Source organism: Patagioenas fasciata, chromosome 8 (assembly GCF_037038585.1).
Source record: "Patagioenas fasciata isolate bPatFas1 chromosome 8, bPatFas1.hap1, whole genome shotgun sequence".
Taxonomy (NCBI): Eukaryota; Metazoa; Chordata; class Aves; order Columbiformes; family Columbidae; genus Patagioenas; species Patagioenas fasciata.
In genome coordinates, this window is record NC_092527.1 from 6,917,023 (window position 1) to 6,939,668 (window position 22,646).

The 22,646-nt window shown below is 42.9% G+C and overlaps 1 protein-coding gene across 1 annotated transcript in view; it reads left to right on the forward strand.

Annotated features, from left to right (window-relative positions):
• Positions 1 to 19,184, forward strand: part of PTEN (phosphatase and tensin homolog) — a 47,229-nt gene extending 28,045 nt beyond the window's left edge. Inside the window, exons 6-9 of the mRNA XM_065843082.2 lie at positions 4,579 to 4,720; positions 6,598 to 6,764; positions 14,494 to 14,718; positions 15,600 to 19,184. Coding sequence (XP_065699154.1) covers positions 4,579 to 4,720; positions 6,598 to 6,764; positions 14,494 to 14,718; positions 15,600 to 15,785 — 720 coding nt within the window. The 3' untranslated portion in view covers positions 15,786 to 19,184. The remainder of the gene's footprint in view (positions 1 to 4,578; positions 4,721 to 6,597; positions 6,765 to 14,493; positions 14,719 to 15,599) is intronic.
• The last annotated feature ends 3,462 nt before the right edge of the window (positions 19,185 to 22,646 follow it).

Consider the following 22,646-nt stretch of genomic DNA (forward strand, 5'->3'; position numbering starts at 1 on the left):
CGATTATCTAAAGACCTGGATAAAATATCCTGAAAATGGCAAAAATTCACAAATATCTGGTGAATGTGGCGTACCTCGGTTTGCCTTTTGTAAAAAGAGGGGTGTACTTCTGTGTGTTCGTGTGTCGAGGGTAAGGTCAGTGGGGTGTTCAGCAGTGGTACCTCTGGCATGTTTGAGGTAAGGCAGCGCTTAGTAAACAGGAATAGCAGAGTCTTGTTTAGCTTCACTGTAAATATTGTCTGTAACCAGCAACTTTGGTTTAGTTTTGATGTCTCTACTGGGAGACTTGATTTTTTTTTTCCCAGCTCTACTTCAGCATGGTTATCTTTATGCGGACACTGGGCAGCATCTGATTCATATAATTCTTAGAATAGTGTTTATAAACAGGTATTCAGTGCAGGTTCTGGGAGCTTTTTCTTCCCTTGTGGCCTGTATTTCAGTGTTGTATGTCAAGTGCTGCGCTCTGATTTGACGCTTCACCACACCTTTATGTAACTGACTTCCTGAACTCAAAGTAAATGAGGCATCACAGGAGTTGTTTGCACCTAGGGACAAGAAAATGCCTTTCTTTGTTGTGTTTTTTTTTTTGTGGGACTAATATGCATGATGAAGAAAAACTGGCTTTATTAAGTACCATATTTTCCTCGTTTAAAGCAAGCACAAGGTGCACACGTTGTATAGAGCTGCTCAGAATAGTATAGCTAAAATCGCCATTGCTATTAAGGCACATGGCAGGGTGATTCTCTAGAGGATTTAGTCCGCGCTGGCAGGAAGTGCGAGTCTAATTGCAAGAGGAAATATGACTAATTGGTCAAGAGAACAACCTTGAGTACTTGTGTAGTGAGCTTTTCCCAAGTGCCTGCTGAGGGAAGAAGCTTCACAGAGGCGTTTGCGACATCAAGTGAGAGTTGTTGTAGATGAGGCTGACAGTTCCTCGATAGTCTGTTAATGTGCTGTTGTCCTGGGAAAGGTGGTGAATAAGAAAATAACAGAAAACCTGTTGTGTGTGTTTGTGTGGTTTTTTTCCTCTGTATAAGCTGACTCACTTGACTTCTGAAACTCATTGTAGTGGGGGGAACCTATTCAGAGGAAGGTAATGGTTAACATTAGAAAGTTAGAAGGAAAAAAAGAGCTAAATGGTTGTGTCTATCAGTCACCACCACTGTAGTAGAACAGGGCTGATTTCTGTTTTCTCTTTGAATCAAGGGAGACAAACTTTTCTGAAATTGGTGAAGAACTGTAGTTGTCCAGGCTGTTTTCAGAGCTGAGGGGAGAAGTCAACCCCAAAAAAAGCTGCCTAAAACAGCTGCTGCTTCCGCTGTTTGATCTGGTTAGCTTATCAGCTGTTTTTTCCTTAAGATGAATGCTGAAATAGTGCTATGAAGATGAAGACTGACAGCTTACCTTCCTACAGCTTGAGGTGGTCTTTATTGATCCCCACTTTTACCCTGAAGGTTTTATGGTGAGGATTAGTCTTGGAAGGAGGAGTAAACTCAGCGGGTTGATACCAGCTGGGAGCAACATTCAAGTGCTTGAGCTCGAGATGATCCATTCAGGAGCATTATTTGAGCATCATACTGACAGCTGTGTTTTTGGGAGCAGCTTCTAACAGTGGTGTAACTGGACATAGAAACCAGGTTGTGATGCCTGTTTGTTTGCTGTACTCAGGTGACAGCCCCTGTTAAACCTAAACTCATGCAATAAGCCTAGTCTGAGGCTGCAGCTTTGGCTTTGCTATTACAGCAGGGCATGCTACTAAAGTGAAAGTGGAAATATTACTTCTAAAAATGCTCGTTCTTCATAATACTGCCTGTGCTACATTGAGAGGAGAACCAGGAACAGCACCTGACATTTTTTGTGATGTCTGCACATCTTGGCAAGGCCCTGTGAAACTATGACATAGGGACTAAAGAAACTTCTCTAATGTCCTTTTAAAAAATGATGATGGTGATGGATGGGAAATGTAAGCTTCTTGAGGAGAAAATCCCAGAATGTCAGGGACTGAAAGGGCCCTGGAAAGCTCATCCAGTGCAATCCCCCCATGGAGCAGGAACACCCAGCTGAGGTTCCACAGGAAGGTGTCCAGGTGGGTTTGAATGTTTGCAGAGAAGGAGACTCCACAACCTCCCTGGGCAGCCTGGACCAGGCTCTGCCACCCTCACTGGGAACAACTTTCTTCTCAAATTTAAGTGGAACCTCTTGTGTTCCAATTTGAGCCCATTACCCCTTGTCCTATCACTGGTTGTCACCGAGAAGAGCCTGGCTCCATCCTCCTGACACTCACCCTTTACATATTTATAAACATGAATGAGGTCACCCCTCAGTCTCCTCTTCTCCAGCTCCAGAGCCCCAGCTCCCTCAGCCTTTCCTCACACGGGAGATGCTCCACTCCCTTCAGCATCTTGGTGGCTGCGCTGGACTCTCTCCAGCAGTTCCCTGTCCTTCTGGAGCTGAGGGGCCACAACTGGACACAATATTCCAGGTGTGGTCTCCCCAGGGCAGAGCAGAGGGGCAGGAGAACCTCTCTGACCTACTGACCACCCCCTTCTAACCCACCCCAGGTACCATTGGCCTTCGTGGCCACAAGGGCCCAGTGCTGGCTCATGGTCACCCTGCTGTCCCCAGGACCCCCAGGTCCCTTTCCCCTACACTGCTCTCTAATAGGTCATTCCCCAGCTTACACTGGAACCTGGGGTTGTTCCTGCCCAGATTCAAGACTCTACACTTGCCCTTGTTCTATTTCATTAATTTTTTCCCCGCCCAACTCTCCAGCCCGTCCAGGTCTCTGGATGGCAGCACAGCTTCCAGTGTCAGCCACTCCTCCCAGCTTGGTGTCATCAGCAAACTTGCTGACAGTCACTCTATTCCCAGCTTTCCTGTTCTTTATTCTTCTCGAGTAAAAGTGGGGATTGATTGCACCTCTTGGAATATCAGCTTGTTATACAAGTGTTTTCCATGCCACCAATCCTTTCCGACATGGGGAATCTGAGCAGAGGAGGTTGTGTTTTCCGTACAGCTTTCTTCTGCTTGGCAAAGTGCTGTTGAGATTTTCTTGGTTGTGAGGCTCAGATCCCAGGGAAGCAAACGGCAAAGCTCCCTCAAGAAGTGGGTCCAATAGCCGCTGAGATGGCTTCTGAAGCGGAAGTGTTGTCAGTCTGGGCTACTTAAGAAGGTTGTACAAGTGCTGTAGGGAAAAGTATTTTCTGCCATTTAGAAACAGCTGCAGTGGTAAGGAAACAATTACTTTTTTGTTTTTAAGTAGTGGCAGGAAGTGATATATGCTTACTAAATTAAAAGTACTCTAGCTGCTCTTAGCTTATGGCTCTTGTAAGATGAAGCAGGTATTAAAACAAACAGTTTGTAGAAATACTGTGTTCTATGTTTTTTTGACCAAAATGCTCATAGGCTCTCATATGAAAACCTGTTGTTATCTCCAGCGTATTGCAGTTTCACATTGAGTTTTAATATGAAAGTTTACTTCCTGACACAGTTGCAAGTGTAGTATGGCTTGTTATAAGCCATGTAATGCATTTTCTAGGGAACAAAATTATTTTTCACCTTTAGCACTTTTGCTTGAAAATATAAGAGCTTTAAAGCTATTCCTTTACTTGGAGTTCAAGTTGACTTCAATTCAGTAATTAAAATGCTCTTTGGTGCTGTATTCTCAAAGCAGGTGTTTACTTCAGGGTTGCAATTCAGCCGAGAAGTCCTTCATGTAACAGTTTGGGCTACTGAGCCTGTGTTAATGAAACTTTCCACTTTGGATTTTAGTGCAAACATTTTGCAGTAGAAGGCAGCACCAGTCTGGAGCAGAGTGTTAATAGCAAACAGAGTTAGAGCCTTCTGACTTCAGCTGCTGTCAAAATGTAATTTCTGTATCAGTGCTTAAAATCTTGCATGTTCAAGTCACCTTCTACTGAATGTCTCTCACTTCCCGTCCCCCCACAAATGCAGCAGCATGAAATGGTGGCCTTTAGGGTCTCTGTATGGAAAAATCGGCATTCTTTACCTTGTTACTTGAGGTGGATGTTTGGAGATACGCATTTAAAGTAACTGGAACACCAGCGTCCTGCTCATTGCGTGCTGGGGGCTGGTTGGTAATTAATCGCCTGGTGTTAGATACTGTGTGCAAACAGCTTTCTCTGAAAAGCCGCGCAGGACGAGTCTGGGGGATGTGGGCACGTCTAGGGAAGGGGAGAACGTGTACAGAGGCTGTCTTTGGGAATGGTTTGGAGCTGGGTTATGTCTTTACGTCCCTAAGGCGCTCGGGATGGTGCGGGATGAAGGAGTCGCTGAGGGTGGTGCAGAGTTTCTGCACAGAAACACGTGGGGCTGGGTTCTGTGCTGTGCAGGATGTGGTGCAGCTCTGCTCTCAGGTGCTTTACTCGTGATTCCATCTCCTGCATAGCTGCTGCAGACGTACGTTCTGCATAAAGCACGGTGGTTTATTCCAGGTGGTTTAGCTACCTTTACATTGGTGCTTTATTTGCTTTTAATGATTTTCTGAGGCAGTGGGCAGGAGCTCTGCGAGCGATGCTAATAAATCATAGCTTTAACCTTTGTTTTCCCTGTGTTTAGGGAGTGACAATTCCCAGTCAGAGGCGCTACGTGTATTACTATAGCTACCTGTTAAAGAACCACCTGGATTACAGACCAGTGGCACTGCTGTTTCACAAGATGATGTTTGAAACAATTCCCATGTTCAGCGGTGGAACTTGCAGTAAGTACCCGACACCCCGTTATCCTCCATTAGTCCTCAGCGGGAAACACAGCGACCGATGAACTTGGTTTGGTTATGTGACACATAGAAGATTTGACATTCCAAAACCTGCTGGGCTAGTGCAGTCTGTCTGCTATTATATTATTATATATTTAAAATATAATGAATACATTATAATATTAGCATCCTCCCAGGTGTAATTAAGTTGAGGCCTGTGAAGGACTCGTATGCTTGTGTCACTGCAGTTTTAAAATGGGAAGTATGTAATAGTTTGAAGGTTAGCGATGCCGTATAAATATATTTGGATATTCCTTTTGTAAAAAGTCCTTTTTAATATAGCAACTCTTGAGGAAGTATGAATTGCTGAAAAACACATGCTTAATGGCGTGCAGGCTTCAAATGCCGCAACATCATTCTTCCCATGATGTGTTTTGTTTTTTTAAATCATAGGTTCAATGGGTTAAATATCTAATTAACACTGGAATAAACTTTTCTTTATGCGAAGCTCGTGAAGTATCAATAAACCTGTAAATGATTAATCTGGTTTGCTGTTACACAACGTGTTAGTAAGGAGCAGCAGATTGCTCGCAACTATGGAGTATAAATATGAATTCACATCTGTCCTTCTGGGCAGTAACTGGCTAGCGTTGAGTGTTCATTTTCTTGTTACTGGAAAAAGGCTTTGCAATGGCTTTGCTATGGAACTTACTGCAGTATGTTACTAATTCCAGTGCCTCCTGTGGCTTCGCTTAAAATTGCACGATTAATACTGTTGTAAGGCAGCACCTGAACACGTATGGCACACAAGAAGCAATCGGGCGACTTGTTGGGCTCGCTCTATTTACAGGAGGACGAGCTGCTGCCAAAAAACCTTTGCCTCCAGGGTAGAGGTGCGGAGGTTGCAGATTTCTGCAATTACCACTTATTTAATGTTTTGGATAAACTGTGCTATACTTGTGAAATCGAGCTACGAGTATGAATCGCTCACATGAGCAGTGGGTTGTTTGACTATTTTCACAGTAGGATGTTGGGGTAAACAAAAGATTTGTGAAGTACCTGAGAAGGCAGAGTAACTATCAGCTTCAACATCGTTGTGTAGTGCAATATTTTACATTTCTGTGGAGTTTTCAGTGATTTTTTTTTTTTTCAGGATGTGAAACCAATGGTTATGTTATTTCTTTACTCACGTTATCTACTGTGACAGTATTAATTTTACCAACACATGATAACTTTAGATCTGACTTAGTTGTTGTCTTCCTTCTGTTCTAAAGTCCCTGACTGAGCAGGGTTGTGCCTCTCGGGCAAAGCCAAGGGATGCCCAGGGTTCATGGTTCTGAGGGGTATAAGCACCGTGGTTTTGGTGGTGGTGATTTACAGGACAGACTTACAGTCTCTGTAGTCTGGCGGTGCTGGTTGGTTTGTGCATTAATGTTAAATTTTGTCTTTGTTTTAATTTGTATAACAGTTCTGTTTGTGTAAGAGTAGAAATCAGGTTGTGCTGACATGACCGCCCACTCTGCAATGAAAAGAGATGAGAGAATAAAACCTCCCAGTGGCATCCATATAATATAGAGATGAGACGCAATATGCAAGGAAAAGTCGTCTCTTCATATAGTCATTTCTTATTATATTAAAAAGAAACAGCAATTTTCTAGGAACCTTGTGGTAGCTTGAGAGTATTCCTACAAAGGACAGAAATCTGTTAGATTGTTTCAAGTAACATCTTATAAAGTTCACCCTGTGGTGCTTAACTCTTAATAGGTATTTATTTAACTTTCAGAATCTTGTCCCTCATGACTGTGATTCTAATACTAATATTGTACTTTTTGACACTCGAAGGCATTTCTTCTGAAGTGACGCTTTGTTTTGCCATGCAGATCCTCAGTTTGTGGTGTACCAGCTAAAGGTAAAGATATTCACCTCCCCTTCAGGACCCTCAAGACGTGAAGACAAGTATATGTACTTTGAATTCCCTCAACCTTTGCCGGTATGCGGTGATATCAAAGTGGAATTTTTCCACAAACAGAACAAGATGTTGAAAAAGGTTGGTTTTCTCTCATTTTTCTGGAAAATATTGTCCTGATACAGGGCTGGGATGTCGCTTATTCTCCAGTGATGTGTAATCACAGTGTTTCATTCTTTGATGGCTAATTTTCCCAAGGAGAGAATCGACCACAAAATGCAAGCTGGATATTTTGAGAGTTAGTGAGATGATGTACAAAAGTTGGGTAAAAATGACACTGGATGTGTGTTGCAGTCGTTTGGGTAGTAGTGAGTAATCTAATTGAGGAAGAAACATTCTCATTCTAAAAATAGAGTTGCATACTGAGCAAGTTAACTCCAGCTGTTTTCTTCGCTAGATTTTCCTAAGCTTTGGGCAGGCACAGAAGATCCTGTCTGTGTGCTGTTGGCTGATTTCGACCCATCTGTCCAGTTCAGTTGAATTTCCAAGATAATTGAGTTCCTACGCACTTTGTAGAAGTATCTCTGCCATCTCTTCGGCCATCTCTCAGTTCCATGAGACCTTTAGGGAACTCACTCAGAACGGAGAATTTAATCAGTGTCTCAGTTGTAAATAAAAATGAATCTAGAACTTTGATGCCAAGGTCAGCAAGTTCTTGAAAGATGAATGCCTAATCTCTGGGTTTCAGTAGTTGTGGTGCTTATGGAGCTAGTTTGCATCTACCAAAGTGAAAGGTGAGGATGAGACTGTGTTGATTAAAGGCTGCCTTTGTATTTACTGCTTAAAATTCTTTATGAATAGTTGTTCACTATTTAATGGATGTTTAAAACTTCAGAGCATTCATCGAGTCCTGTTTACAGGGAAAGCATAAAAATAAGACAATACTAGAGTGGCTTGGGAGGCAAATGTAAGTGATAACAGTCTTGTAGCTACACGCAGGTTGTACCTACTAGATGCGTGTGTAAATACCCATGCACGCTATTTTGTGGGCTTGCTCAGTTACAAGGTATTGTTAACTAGTTTAATGTTGTAATTTCGCTAGCTGGAAGCATTGTATTCTGGTTTTTGCTATGTGCTGATGTATGCAAACATTTTAAAACAGTTTATTAATTGGAGTGTTTTCCTCTTCTGCCTGTTCAATGAGATTTTTAAGTTGGTCAGTGCAGCTGTATGCAATGCAGAGAACTGTACAACAGAGCGTTTTAGAGGTCGAAATTCTAGTTTAAGCAAACATTGCAACTTTAAATATCAATAATTTGAATGCACAGGAGCCAGTTCTGAGAACGGACTTTAAAAGGAGCACCCAGATAGGTGCTGTGGGCAGGGAGGAGATGGAACAGAACCCAGACATTTGAGACAAGGTTCTGTTTTATCTGGTCTCTGTCCTATCTCTAAATGTGTTGTTTCTTTACCATCTTTCGTAATAGATGGGTTGTGAATGGACGTTTTAGGAAGCATTTTGCTCAGATGCTGGATCTCCACTCTGTAGCACCAGAAACAAACTCCTGTTTTATCTCTCTAGAGAGCACTGAGATCCAGTGCCAGCATAAGCTGGAGCTCCTCATCATATACCATTTCTGTCATATAAATTGGGTCTTCAGGAGTGCATAGAATTGTCTGCAGAAATGCAAAGAGCATGTTACTGTGCTGTGAAAGCTCTTCTTTCCACTCCTGCAAGCGTTTTCTGAGAGATAATCAACTGTCCCTTCGCCAGACGGAAGTATTTTGTAGAGAAACCACCTTGATAATCTGCCTTAAAGATCTGTTGAATCTAACGTCTAATTGCCCCCAACCTTGGGTAGGAATGGAGGCCAAAAGAAAAGAAGTGTATGGTGTAATATGGTTCTGGTAAGACCACTTTTGTTAGCCTAAATGCAGACACCGAGAGTGGGTCTGTGGATCCTCTCAGGTGTCAGCACGTTAATCTGTTCTATAAAACCGGTGCCGACGTCTTCATGTTGAGAATTAGTGAAGTATTCCGTCTGTGACACGTGCTTTGGCACCAGAGGAGATCCCTCCACATGGTCCTTTTGACAACTTGCTACGTAAAGTGACTGAGATGGGACTAGAGCCAAGGTGAATATTTGTGTCAGAAAACCTACCTCGGCACAGAGCTGAACACATCTCTCCATACAACTGTTTCACATCCTGCCTGTTCCTTTTCTGGATAAACTGACTGTACACAGTTCTTTCTCAAAATCCCAAAAGAGAGGGCCTTTCACTGCGAAGACTTGTCACATTTTGGAGATGGTCACCAATATGTGCTGATCACGTAATTAACGAGGAACAGCATAATTAGGACTAACAGGATCTGATCTTACCTTTCAGAGGTTCTGGTTTATTCACGTGTATTATGAAAGCTGGAATGAACGGGTCTGTTGCCTGGTTCTTGCTCTTCCAAGGTTTTCTGTTAGCAGATTTGTAGGTAGCTGCTAAAGAAGTTTTCTTGCACACACTTAAAGCCAATCTACCAATCTGGATTTTAACTAATAAAAACCTAATAACATTAATTAATAAGCGTAATTCTCAATCCATTCTAAGCCTCAGGCTGGAGAATGGTTCTGTGCTATCTCTGGATATAAAGAAACCTTCTGTGTTCTTCTACTGGGTCTGGATTGCTGCTTGGTCCCACCAATCTCAGCTGAAGTGCTCTGTGTTCACTCACCTGTGCTTGCTTTTGAGTTTCATAATCCTCTGAAGACCATCTGTGTTATCTGCAGAGCTCCCTAGTGTGCAGGGTTCTCCTCAACTTTGGTCCAGCTCTCCTCGGATAAAATCATTGTGCATGAACCAGAACAAGCTTGAATGACCAAGTGACTTTAAGCACCATCGCTGCAGCGTCACTGTGAAATTTAAAGCAGTCGTGTCCTTTTTACTTATTCATTTTTTTTAATGGCAAAACTTAATTTAAGCAAGTTCGGTGGCTGGCGAGAGCTGACCTCAGCAAAAGGGTTATTGGGAGATGCTGCTAAGAGGGTGACTGCTCTAAAAAAGTTACCCTGTTTCAGCTCTTCCATATTTTGTACAACCTGGCATCAGTTATTAAGTCCCCAAATTTTGGTCTTTTCTTGTCTAATAAAGTTTGGGTTTTTTTTTTTAATTCTTGGACCATTTTTTCAGTCTGATGTAGCTGCTTCCTTTCAAGAATGAAATTCATGCTCATATGAGAACAAAATGGCTTGAGTGCAGTTATTATGTCTGCGTTTCTGATGGGTAGAAGTTAGTACTTTGAGGGGGTTTTTCAGCATGCTTTTTTGTTTCTCTGGTTTGTATCTCGGCTGTTTCTCCATCTCAGACTGCTGCTGCAGTCTAAGTTTGCTTCCTTGTATCTGTGTGAAGCCTTTTTCTTCCAGTTATTGATGTTGACATGATGATCTTAAAGTATTTCAGATTATCCTTATATCACTTGGTTCAATGAGAGACTGTTTAAAAATAACACAGAAGGTCTCGTAATCTTCCTGCCTGCAGAGCCTGGGGGTAAAGGAGACCTTTCTCAAGAGTCCTTCCAGTGTAGATGAGAAGGAAATGCTGGGGTGGGGTTTCTCTGTAGGAATCACTGCTGTTCTATACCCAGACTGCAGCGTAGGCAGCGCTGACAGCGTTGTCCGAGATCTGTACAGATGAGAAGTCCTCTTGAACCGTACAGCAGGACTTTGGGCGATGTGCTGTTTAGCAAACGCTGAAAAACAAACTCTGAAAATGTCAGAAAACTCCAACCGTTGATCTGAAGATGGCACAAGAAGTTCCATCCACCATGATGACGTTCCATGCTGGCCTCGCAGCCTTCCCAAGTCGAAGCACCATTTCCATCTTCTTCTAGCTGGATAGCATCTCCAAAACCCTTAGCTGGTACTGCAGTGCAATTTTATAATAATAATATTATAATAAGTCCCTAATAATAATAAGTGCCTGTAGATCTCTTTGCAAAATTAATCTCTCAGGAGAATACGTGAACTCCTGGCTGCTGGGTTAAATGATTTTGGATTCGATGGCAGTCTGCAGTTAAAGGCAGATATTGGCTCTAGAGTGAAGTATTTTCTGTTGCTCAGAGACATGTGAAACTGCATGTAGTAGGGATAAGTGCTGTATGTCAAGACAGTGGGATTAAATCAGCGTCTGTCTCAAGTGTCTGATACTGCACTATAGATTTCATGATACAGATTTGTTTATGGGAACAAACACATCTGTGATTTTTTTTTTTGTAAATTGAAGGCAGATGTCTGTGATGGAAATGAAGCAAAACACATTCAGAAAAAGCCTCTAGCTAATACTTGTTTTCAGGAGCCTACTTGTTAAACTGTGTTCCTATGAGCACTTGATCTGCTAGTCTGATTTGCTATATAAAGCCTAAGTTCAGTTCATGCCTTGGTTTTGCAAATTCCTATCTTTGGCCCATATTACATCAACTTTCTTAGTTCCCACTTTTGTAGCCTGATGCTTTAGCTGAACCTTCACTTTAAATAGTGAGTTTCGTTTTTTAGTGAAAGCAGTGACATAATTATCAGCCTTAAGAGCTAACTTTAATGAACATGACCAAGTCTAGCCCCAATCTGAGTGTCCATGCTGTGTTCCAGTACCCTTGAACTTAGTTTATTAGGCTAATGAAGTTAGTGTAGTGGGAGAGGAAGGAAAATAACTTGATGGTTTAAAAAGCTGGAGGGAGATAAAAGGATAAATGACCAGCTCAGCCAAGTTGCTTTGTTTAGTTTGAGTCCCTGAAGACTTCTACACATTTATCCCAAGGAAAACAGATGAAAAGATGGCTGGTAAGAAGCTTGTCATCTGTCTTCTCCAGACTGTCAGTAGAACTGAGTCCCACAGTTGCTTGTTCAGGCAGGCCCTTAAGTGCCAAGTAAATCCTTCCTGGTTCTGCTCTACCGCATGAAGTTCAAGGTGAGGCGTGACAGGACCGTCCCTTCTGCTGGCAGCAGTTGACATCCGGTGGCCTTGTTTGCTTTGGCACTGTGTTCCTCCAGAGCTGCCTCAACGCTGCTGGTATAAACCGTTTTCCATCCGTCTGCTGTTCGTCAGGTTTGTCCTCTCTTCTGCTGACCTTGCTGGAGGTGTCATGGGTGGCACTGAGGACCAGCACCAGTGTGCATTGCTGCTTCTGCGTGGTGGTCCTAAAGAAGAATGAAATGTAGTAGTCTCATCATCCCAGCTACAAGAGGTGGTACCTCCCTTAACTGTGGTCATGGTGTGGAAATCCGCTTTCTTCTGTAAATCCTCACTGGAAGGATGTCCTCTTAACCAGTTGGTGTACCCACCTGCTTACAGAGCAGTTGGGTTCTGGAAAGATGACTTTAGGCTTGCCTGTTCCCACTGTTTATTTTGGATAGCACCTGAACTTCACATCCCTCCTGTTCTGCAGCTGGAAAGCTGATGCCAGTAATTGTTTCTGGTTTTTTGGTTTGAACAGGAGTAGCCATCTCATCTCCTTGGAGGACTAAGTATCTTCTGAGGGATTCATCATCTCGGCAGAGAATGAACCTGGACCAGGTTACTCTGAAGGCATCTCTCTGGGGATCTTGTTCCTGAGACAGCAGCAGGCAGGCTGATGACTTGTTGGATCATTAAAAATAAACACTCTTGCCCAGAATGTTCATCTTCTACTTTCCAGATCCTGAGGCAGGCATTTTTAAGGCTGTTTCTGAGGTGATGTTAGCAAAGTGCAGGAGGGTGCTTAGTGTATGAGCGGTTTGGGCCTAGCAAGAGCCTGCTGCTTGGATGAGCTCCAACAAGGCTTCTTCACAGACATGGTGGCTTGATGGGACTTGGTGGCAGTGGCAAGCATCTGTTAGTCTCCCAAGACAACTGTAATTACAGCCTCTTAATTAGGTATATTAACTTGATTCCCAAAGGTACTGGAGAGGCATGTGTTGAAGTAGGTAACTTCTTAACTACCAGAGGTGTTTCTGACTGAATTACTTAACTTTTGTCTTTGCCCGTTGCACATCCTTACGGGTTGGGAGTCTCTTAGGTGCTGGGGGAACATCTGAGGGAACTGGGGTTGTTTCTCCTGGAGAACAGGAGCTGAGGGGAGACCTTCTGATCTCTGAACTGCCTGAAAGGAGCTTGGAGCCAGGGGGGTCGGGCTCTGCTCCCCAGGAACAAGCGCCAGGAGCAGAGGAAACGGCCTCAAGTTGCGCCAGGGGAGGTTGAGGTTGGATCTGGGGAACAATTTCTTCTCCAAAGGGCTGTGGGGCATTGGAACAGGCTGCCCAGGGCAGTGCTGGAGTCACCATCCCTGGAGGGTTGAGCAGATGGACATGAGGTTCTCAGGGACATGGTTTGGTGCTAGAGTGAGGTTATGGTTGGACTCAACGATCTTAATGGTCTCTCCCAACCCAAGTGATTCTATGATCCCACAGAAATGCACACAAGCTGGAAGTGGTTTTGTACGCATTACCTAAAATACTGAAAATGTGTCTACCGGCCTTTGGCGGAGAGGACAGGTAGAAGTTGTTTCATCAGACACTTCTGAATTCCTGGTATTTCTGTGCTTATATGTTTTTATTAGTTTGTGAGGAAGAAGAATGTAAGTTAAACAGTAGTGCATCTCTTCTCTGCCCCCTTCTGCATGGCCCAGGAGAATGTTGTGATGTTTTGTGGGTGCCAAATTGCCTTCAGCAGGAGGGCATGTCCCATGGCGCACACCAGAACCACTTCTGCTGCCCCTCTGATTCCCCCTCCCCACTCACCAGCGGAGGTGAATAGCCAGGAAAATGGGCCAGGACCTGGATTTTCCCATAAGAAGTTGGAATTAGATCTGTCTGGTAAACCAAAATAGGTCAACTAGCTCAGAAGGAATTGGTTTGTGTTGTGGTGCTGTATGATATCAAGGAACGTTAGGTTCTGGTGTATACTAGCTTTGTCACCCTTGCAGCTTGAGCAGAAATACTGACTGCTGTGGGAAGACTGGCTGGTTGCATTTTGGAGCTTTTGCCCAAAAACTCATTTGAGAGTGAAACAGGGGGTTTCATTTGTCAAGAGGAAGTAGATGGAACTCAGTTTCAGAAGAAGTGCTTAATGTGGTCGTCAGGACCAACCTGCTAGCGGTAGTTGATCTCAGAAACATCAACTCTTGACTGACAAAGTGTGGCAAATTAATATAATTAAACTGTTGTCTCGTCAAATGGCATCATCATCTTCTTCATCCTCATCTTCTCATTAAAACTTCCTGTTGAGTAGAAGGACAGCAGATGCTTTCAGAGTTTGACTCTGTCTTGGTACTGCTCAGCAAACATCTGGCTGGTAGAAACCATCTCTGTAAAGCCCTAATGAATCCAGTGTCATGGGAGTCCTGTATTTGTCGGGTGGTTTTGCTCAATTACAGCGATTTCTGTATAAAAATAAAGTGTTGTGCTATGGGGGAGGGTGTTCTCTATTGATAAATATTACTGAAGCTGGTTTGCACAGGTTGTCTGTTGGGTCTGGCTACCGCTTGGCAAGGTGTAAGCAAAAAAACATCTCTTTATGCCTTGTGATTACAAGTTAAACACTTGTTTAATTTATTGTCATCTGCTTTTTTTGTAGGTGTGATTGTTTTAAAATCAACTTCCCTTAAGGAGTGAATTCTGAAAGCTTAATTGGTTAAAATTGAGTTGGATTAATGCAGGGTTTGGATATTGTCTAGGAGAACTGGTGAAAATGTCCTTGCATGCAATGTAACCAATGATGTATTGTTGTCCAAACAAGTTTTTGCTGACGTTACTGATTTGTTTTTGACCAGATGATGATAGTCGTCTAAGTTAATGTGCCACTAGCAAATACTAAAGCAAGCTTGTTCTTTGTGTTCTTCCTCCCCTAGGACAAAATGTTTCACTTTTGGGTAAATACATTCTTCATAGGACTGGATGAAAATTCAGACAAAGTAGAAAATGGAAGTCTAGTTGCAGATCAGGAACTTGATGGTATTTTCAGTACAGAGCGCTCAGATAATGATAAGGAATATTTAATCCTTACATTAACAAAAAACGATCTAGACAAAGCAAATAAAGACAAAGCCAACAGATATTTCTCTCCAAACTTCAAGGTCAGTATATATTATGTGTACACAAAGCTGAAAAGCTGCATGACATTGTCTCGTTTGTCTGTCTTGCCTTACGGAGGAGCCATCCGAAATGGTAAATATGTAGAATTTGTGCGTTAGTGTTGCCACCACTTAGCAAAGCTTCTAGATTTGTGGGTTTATCTGCTTTTTGGGAAGTCGATAGATGTTGAGAGACCGGGAGTAAAGGGTTTGGGTTGTTTCAGGTTATTTACTAACGAATAGTAGGAGACCACAGGCCCATGGAGCACCTTTCCTGTACCAGCTGCATTGCCATGAGCTCTGAGCTTTACACAACAATTCCCGAGTTGATTTACCCGTGAGTTAAGCTTTGAGGAAGATAAACCATTGCCAGCACTTGTCTTTAAAAACAAAAAAGGCTTTTTGAAGGATTTTAGCATTTTCCAACTTGCTCATTAAATACCGGTTAGACCCCAGCAGTGCTCATTTGGTCACCGCTGCTTGTTGGGATGTTGCTCAGATCGGACTTTTAACACCCACATCACCAGTTGTAGAGTGTTTTCTTCGTTCCTGTGCACTCTTATTCCAATCTCTGTGCTCACAGAGGTCTAGAAGGCAGGGCTGTCACAGAGCTCAGCGCGGTGTGTCCTGCTGCTGTAACCCATGGTGCCAGCGGTTGCTGCAGATACACACAACTCCCTCAGCTGGGCTTGGAAAACCTTTGTCGGGGTGGTGGCGAGAAGTTGGATAACCTCGGAAAAGCTCTTTTATTCCTCCTTTCCTGAGAGGAGCACTCGCGTGATTCAGTGTAGCAAAGGGAAGCGCGCTGTGAAAAGTTGAATTGTTAGCTGTGCTCTGTTCAAAGCCGGGTTCTCCTTTTAAATGTTGTGTTTTTCCTTCCCCAGGTGAAGCTATTTTTCACAAAAACAGTAGAAGAGCCATCAAACCCAGAGGCTAGCAGTTCAACTTCTGTAACACCAGACGTTAGTGACAATGAACCTGATCATTATAGATACTCTGACACCACTGACTCTGATCCAGAGAATGAACCTTTTGATGAAGATCAGCATACACAGATTACAAAAGTCTGAATATTTTTTTTATCGGAGATAAAAAAAGAAAAAAACACACAAAAAAAAACAAAAACAAAAAACAAACAACCACCATGAAGAGCAACAAACTTGAATAAACTGAAAAAAGGACCTTTTTAAATGGCAAAAGGACATAGTGTCAGCTTACCAATTATAGGAACAATTCTTTCCTGACCAATCTTATTTTGCCCTATAAATCTACAGGGTTTGACACTTGTCCAGTTGGGAAAAACAAAAGGTTACGTAGTTCTGATATGTATATACCTTTTTGTGTCAAAAGGACATTAAAACTTCAATTAGGAACTATAAACGTGGCACTTTCCCATTTTATTCCAGTTTTATAAAAGTGGAGACAGACCTAATGTGTATACGTAGGAATTTTTCCTTTTGTGTTCTGTCACCAACCGAAGTTTCGAAACTATACAGGTTCACATCCTGCCCCTTTTTTTGCACTTGTGTGGCAACAGAAAAGTCTGCAGTTGGCTAAGAGATGTTTCTAGAAGGTTTTACTACATTCTAATGCATGTATCTTGGATGGGGGATGGAAAGTAATGCTCGGAAAGGAACGTAGTCTGCTGGAGCTTGGCCTCTGTACCATATCTGGCTATTTACATGCACCTTTCTTTAGCATGCTACTGTAATTCATCCTGGACAATTGAAGAGTCGCCTCTGTCACTGCTTGTTGTTTGTGCATTTTCTTTTATTCAGTGTAATGGTGCTAGAAAAGGCAGCTAGAGGGAGTGATTCTGTCTCGGGGCGCAGGAGTGAACCTTCGCAACATCCTAAAGACCCGCAAATGAAGGGAGAAAAACATTCTTGGGGTCACAGAAAGGAAACACAGCAACAATGACTTAACCATACAAATGTGGAGGCTAGAAACTAAAATACGGGCTTGAAACAAACTGTTCAAAAAATTTGACAATGATTTTATTAGTATTTTTATTTCTGAATTGTAATGGCTGCTCCATCTCCTATGTAATCAAGGCCAGTGCTAAAAGTCATATGCTATTAGTGCATACATCAGTCAACATCTTACATTTATATCGTTAGTTTTTCAATCATATTCCTGCTGTGAATACTTCATGTGCTGCCTTGCAAGCTTTTTTTTCTCATTAATATAAAAATACTTTGTAATGGTGCACAGGAAATTTCAATTGGAGATTCTCCAGGCTAGCGTTTGTTTTGAAGATTTAGGATGCATTTACGATGCATTTATTCAATCAAACCTCTGTCAGCCGTTCCACCCCCTTGACCTTACACATTCTATTACAATGAGTTTTGCAGTTTTGCACACTTCTTTTTTTTAAAAAAAAATGTCATTAACTGTTAGGGAATTTTACTTGAATACTCAGTACCTACAAGGTTTTAAAAACAGATGTTACACGCGATATAGAGGGAACCAGTGTTGCAGTAAATCCTCAACACTCTGTGTATATGGAGACGTGTACTTTTAAAGAGCAGAGTTTACCCCAAATATATTGTTTGCTGTTAAAACCCAAACTGCCCAACAAATGAGATTCCCGAACTGATAGTTTTGTATTGTTTGTTCATAGATACAGCCAGTAGTAGGGCTTGAGATTCACCTTTGCTTTATATTAATAATGGACATGCCCAGACTGCAGGTGACTTGAGAGCACTACTACTGTTGCAGACCAAGGTCGAGTAGCTGACAAAACTGTTCTCTCTATACCATGAATCACTGTCCCCAAATCAACACTTGTTTTTTTAGGATGTAATACACGTTTCCCCCCCTTTTAATTAAATTCTTGGTGCTGACATTTGAGTTCATTAGCTGTGTTCTCACCCAGGTGACAACCGCGTATGGAATCTGTAAGGGCCCTGTACAACAGCATTAATGGTAAGAATTGGAATGAGACAAGGCAGGACTTCCAGTAATTGCTTTTGGTAAACGAAGGTATAAAGTGCTTCTTCAATTTCTGGTATCTGTTGGTCAATTCTACTCATCAGATTCAGGTTTCTAACAAAGATGATACATAGTTTCTGACTTATAGGTTTAATTAGACTTTAATAGCTCAATGGATCAAGATGGCTGGTTCCAGCGCTCATTAATCCCACTCTTATTGACGAGCAGGACGTGGTGACCTTGGGATGTGACGTTTAACTCTTACCCTTCGAATCATGTTTCACCTTGTCTGTTTTTTAACAGTTGAAAGTTGTGTTGGCTAATAAACAAAATCGTTTATGCTTTAAAAGTACTCGGATATCGACGCTGCTGCGTGTCCCACTCGGATAGTAAATTTGGACGGGTGCGGTTCCGGTATGGAACGCTGAGGGCCGGATCGGAGATCATGACGCGATGGGCTTTTGCACTGTTATTTTTCCTTTGGAATGTGAAGGTTGGAATGAGGGTTTGGATTCCTTTTTGTTGAATGTTTTGATGTCTTTGAGAAGCCTTGCTTACATTTTATGGTGTAGTCATTGGAAATGAAAAAAATGGCATTATATATATATTATATATATAAATATATATTATACATACTCTCCTATACTTTATTTCAGTTACCACCCCCATAGAAGTTGACAAGAATTACTATGACTGAAAGGTTTTTGAGTCCTTATTACAACTTTATTTATGACAGTATTCATAATTAGCTTGAACTGCATTCTGTAGGTAATCTCGAGTTTCTGGACTGTATGCTTCAACCTTTTTGGATGTGCAACAGCTTACACGTCTGAAACTACCTGAAGGCATCACTTTGGTAAGAGCTTACTGTTAGGCCCTGAAGCATCCCCTCGTCATTGGTAGCCCCACTCAAAATACAGCCACAGCTATTAAAGGGCAGTTGTACAAATAATCCGGATTGGTTCCTGTGGCACACATTGTAAACCGAAGTGGAGTTTACCTGCGGCATCAAAAAAAGAAACCTTAATTATTTTGTTTTAAAATAGGACGCTAGTGTGCAAGTTCCATGTTTAGTCACAGCCAACGTGTGCAATATGTTAACGATGCCTGTGGTTGCCACGAAGTGCCTCGTTTACCTTTTAAATACTGTTAGAAAGTGTCATGCATGCAGATGGATGGGGTGGAACTGTGCACTAAAAGGGGCTCCAACTGCAGCGTTTGGCAGAGCTGCCTTTCTCTACCGGTTCAAATTTTCAGTCTGTTTTCATATAGCATATATATATATAGATACTAAAAGAGAAAAATCAGTCTGTTAAGCAGCCTTACTCTGATTCAGCCTCTTCAAATACTATTGTGCTGTGCAACAGTGGCTCTGTGTGTAATGCTATGCACTGAGAATACACAAAAACCAAGTATGACATGTACAGGATAATGCCTCATACAAATCAGATGTCCGTTTGTTATTGTGTTTAACAACCCTTTATCTCTTAGTGTTAAAACTCCACTTAAAACTGATTAAAGTCTCATTCTTGTCACCGTGTGGGCGTTTTATTGAAGTGTTTTGAGCATGGCAGCGGTCAGCTAAAACATTCTGCTTGGGAGCCGTGAAATGTCGAGCGTGATCATTAGAGCAAGGGATGCTCCTTGTGCATCAAGGGATACCGAGGGAGCTGCAGCTTCGATCCCTTTATGTTCGGAAGCTTTGAACACGTGTTGGCGTTGGGAGCGCAGATTGTGTGCGGGAGATCCAGCCCCTCACCACGACGCTGTTATGGCTTTCCAGGGAACTAAACCGTTTGTCATCTCCAAGTAAGAGAACTGTTTCCAAAATGCACATTACCTTATTTTTAACACAAACCAGTACATCTCCAGCAAAATGAAATGCAAACCTGAGAAATCTTTCCCTAAAGTAGCTTTAAATGGGCAACGAGATGCATTTTTTTTCCACTCAACATGTATATTGAGTATGTAGTTTGGGCTTTCTTCTCTTGTTGTTCATCTGTTTTCAAACTGGACTTTATGTAAAGCATATGTGGTCGTCTCTTGTTGCTCTTGAGCTTTAGGAAAGCAAGACCGATGGATGGGCTCTATGTTTCTAGTGACGGCGAGGAACCAGGGCGCTTTCTGCACCCCGAGAGCCCCGGGGATGCCGAATCAGGTGCCTTTAGGTAACTCTGGTTACTCCTCCTTCCGTCCACCTGGTGTTAGCGTCAGCCCCGTACCACATCTGTCTCGGCACCTCCAAAAATTGTGCGCACCAAGCAACGGCTTTGTGCTGTGACCCGTTCTGCTCTTTGGCATTAAGAGAAGCGGAAGGTAGTTCTGGAGCTTTGGGGCTGGAGCTCTTGTCTGGCACCTCCAGGTGAACCACACAGGTTTGTACACCCAGTGAACAGGTGCTGCCCACGTTTCTTCTGTGGGGTAAGTTTGTTTTTCATCCAGAAAATGGGAAGGCGGAGGAAGGAAGGATGAGAAGCTTTAAGGAAAATAGCCTGAACAGTGTTTGATACGTTGAGTAGCTTCTACATATATATGGATCTATATATACGGAGATACTGAAGACAGGTGAAAAGTGCTGTTGCAATGTGGATATAGAGTATTCTATTTTTCTTATGCTTGTCGTGTTGACTAAAAGTCCCACGCTCCGGTCAGCAGCTAAAAGCTGTTTCTATTAAAACAAAGTTCATTTTTCTCCATTTACGGCTGTGCGTATGAGCACGTAGAGCAATTGTTCATCATCAGCGGTGTCTTTTTTAAATGAAAATACTGCAGCCAGAGATGCGCTCTTTTAAGAAGGAATTACCTTGGTACCAGAGCCAAAAACAAGCCCAAGAAGCCATTCCTGCAGGTTGCGACTATTGATACGAAGGAAGGGCAGGTCTTAGAGTGAGCTGGCTTGATTTTTGGGAGATGGCTTCTCAAAAATGGAATATGAATTACTTGTACATCTGTGTCTTTGCTTTTCTCTCACCCCTCCCTGCTTTCCACCTCTGTCCTTGGTAGTCCTTTTTTTCATACATTTGAAAGCATCTTGTGCTAGGCAGGTGAGAAAATACATTGATTTTGAAGTTGCGTATCTACAACAATAAAAACCCATACATATTGTGCTTTGAGACTTTCCCGGTTGGGCTTTTTTATGGTCTTTCATTATTTTTCTGTGTGTTTCTTCTAATTTTGTGCTTTTCCTCTATGCCATCCGATTTTTTACCCACTGGTAAAAATGCTCTGAAAAATGTCGGGGTTGTGCGAGTCCAGCAGACGCGTTTGCCTTGCTGAGCCGCTCGTCTTGTATTCATTTCTTTATTATTTAACCCGCATGCATTTATTCAATGATGAGTGCATGGATGTGATTTGTTAATTACCTCCCAGGCTGTGTTTTCAGCTGCGAATGTTTCTGTATGAATTACACTGACTATGGTAAAGCAGATGGTGAAAATAGGTGGCCCTTTGCCTTCATGGGGCATCTTTTTCCCGCTTCAAAGCCTGTTCGTGTAAGAGTTTTAAGTTGATAAAGAGATATTTTGGAGGCTGAAGTTTGTACTTGAAAATACCCTTTGTATAATTCAGGCTGTTAGCGGCTCCTGTTTCTTTTCCTGGCCTTCAACAAGCAGGCGATGGTCTCAGCATTATGTGGGGTTTGGAAGATGAAGGGGCTGAAGGCAGGTGGGAGATGCTGGATGAGGAGGTTTGAGCGGGCTGGACAGATGTCGGGGTGCCCCGTCCTCAGTGATGCGTTCATGGCAGAAGGAGGAAAATGGGAAAGATTCTGTAATGGAAATACATGCACGAATGAGCTTTTTAAATGGAAATTAGTGGGTTCAGGGATAAGAAGGCAAAGTCTTTGACGTAAAGCAGGGTTTGGTGATGGGAGAGAGGAACCTCATGGGTGGAGGCACGGAACATGTGAGACGAGGGGTGACGGCACATGTTTAGACAGATTTGCTGAGGTTTTGCGAAGATGGTGTAAAACAGCTGACGAGAGGCACGAGAGGCATCTGCAGGGCTGAGTTTGGGTGGGAGGTGAGTTTGGGAGGTCGGTTTGGGGATTGTTTGCTTTAGTGGCATTTGAAACTATGGAAACAGGGCAGCTGGTGGCTGTAGACCACAGTAGGACCACAGCCAGCCGAGGAAGACGTTGCCATTTGCGTCAGAGGATGGCGGAGAGCTCATGTAAAGCCATGAAAGTCAACTGATAACACCCACTCGCAAGCAAAAAGGAGAGTTATCCTTCTCTGAATACTTGAGAAAGACTTTTCCATGACGTTTCTGGATAGACCATGAAGTAGCTCTGGTGTGTGATTTTTCTCCCATCTTGGAGGTTGCGTATTGCTCAGATCTGATTTGCAGGTGGGCTGCTGGGCCGTGTCGGAGAGGGTGAGCTCCTGCTGGCCTCCTGGATGAACTGCAGCCCACGGGAGAGGAGAGGATGGGGAGCACTGAACTGGGAAATGCAGAGGAGGAAGAAGGCGCTTCTGCCAGGTTGGGATTATTTTAACCCCAGAGGGTTGTTCCATGCTCTTGGCTCTCAACTTGGCTCTGCTGTGCAGAAGGGAAGGAAAGGCGTTGTACAAGAACCCAAGCTCACGGCTCGTGTATTTGTATCCTGTTTTATGGACCTGGAAAGCCACTGCTTGCAATGTGTCTGCAGTGATGTCCTCACTTCATGTTGAGCATAGAGGGATGACACCTGGTGCCATACACCCTGCTTTCCTTCGATGGTAAATATCTTGCTACTTGATTATTTCTTAATGTGCTGCTAACTTTCTCTTAGCATTTGGCTTCTGATGTCTTCTTCAAAGGCCTCCTTGTGACCCATGTGCTTCTTGCAGGAGTTTCCTCTTCTCACTGGTGACACTCCAACATCTCTTCATGCCCTGGAGGCTTCTCCACACTCCAGAATGCTGGATGGTCATTTCCCACACCTTCAACGAGAGCTTGAGCTCTGAATCTTGTTGCTTGAATGCACCGGAAATCACCCTGTGACCGGTGCTGCCAAG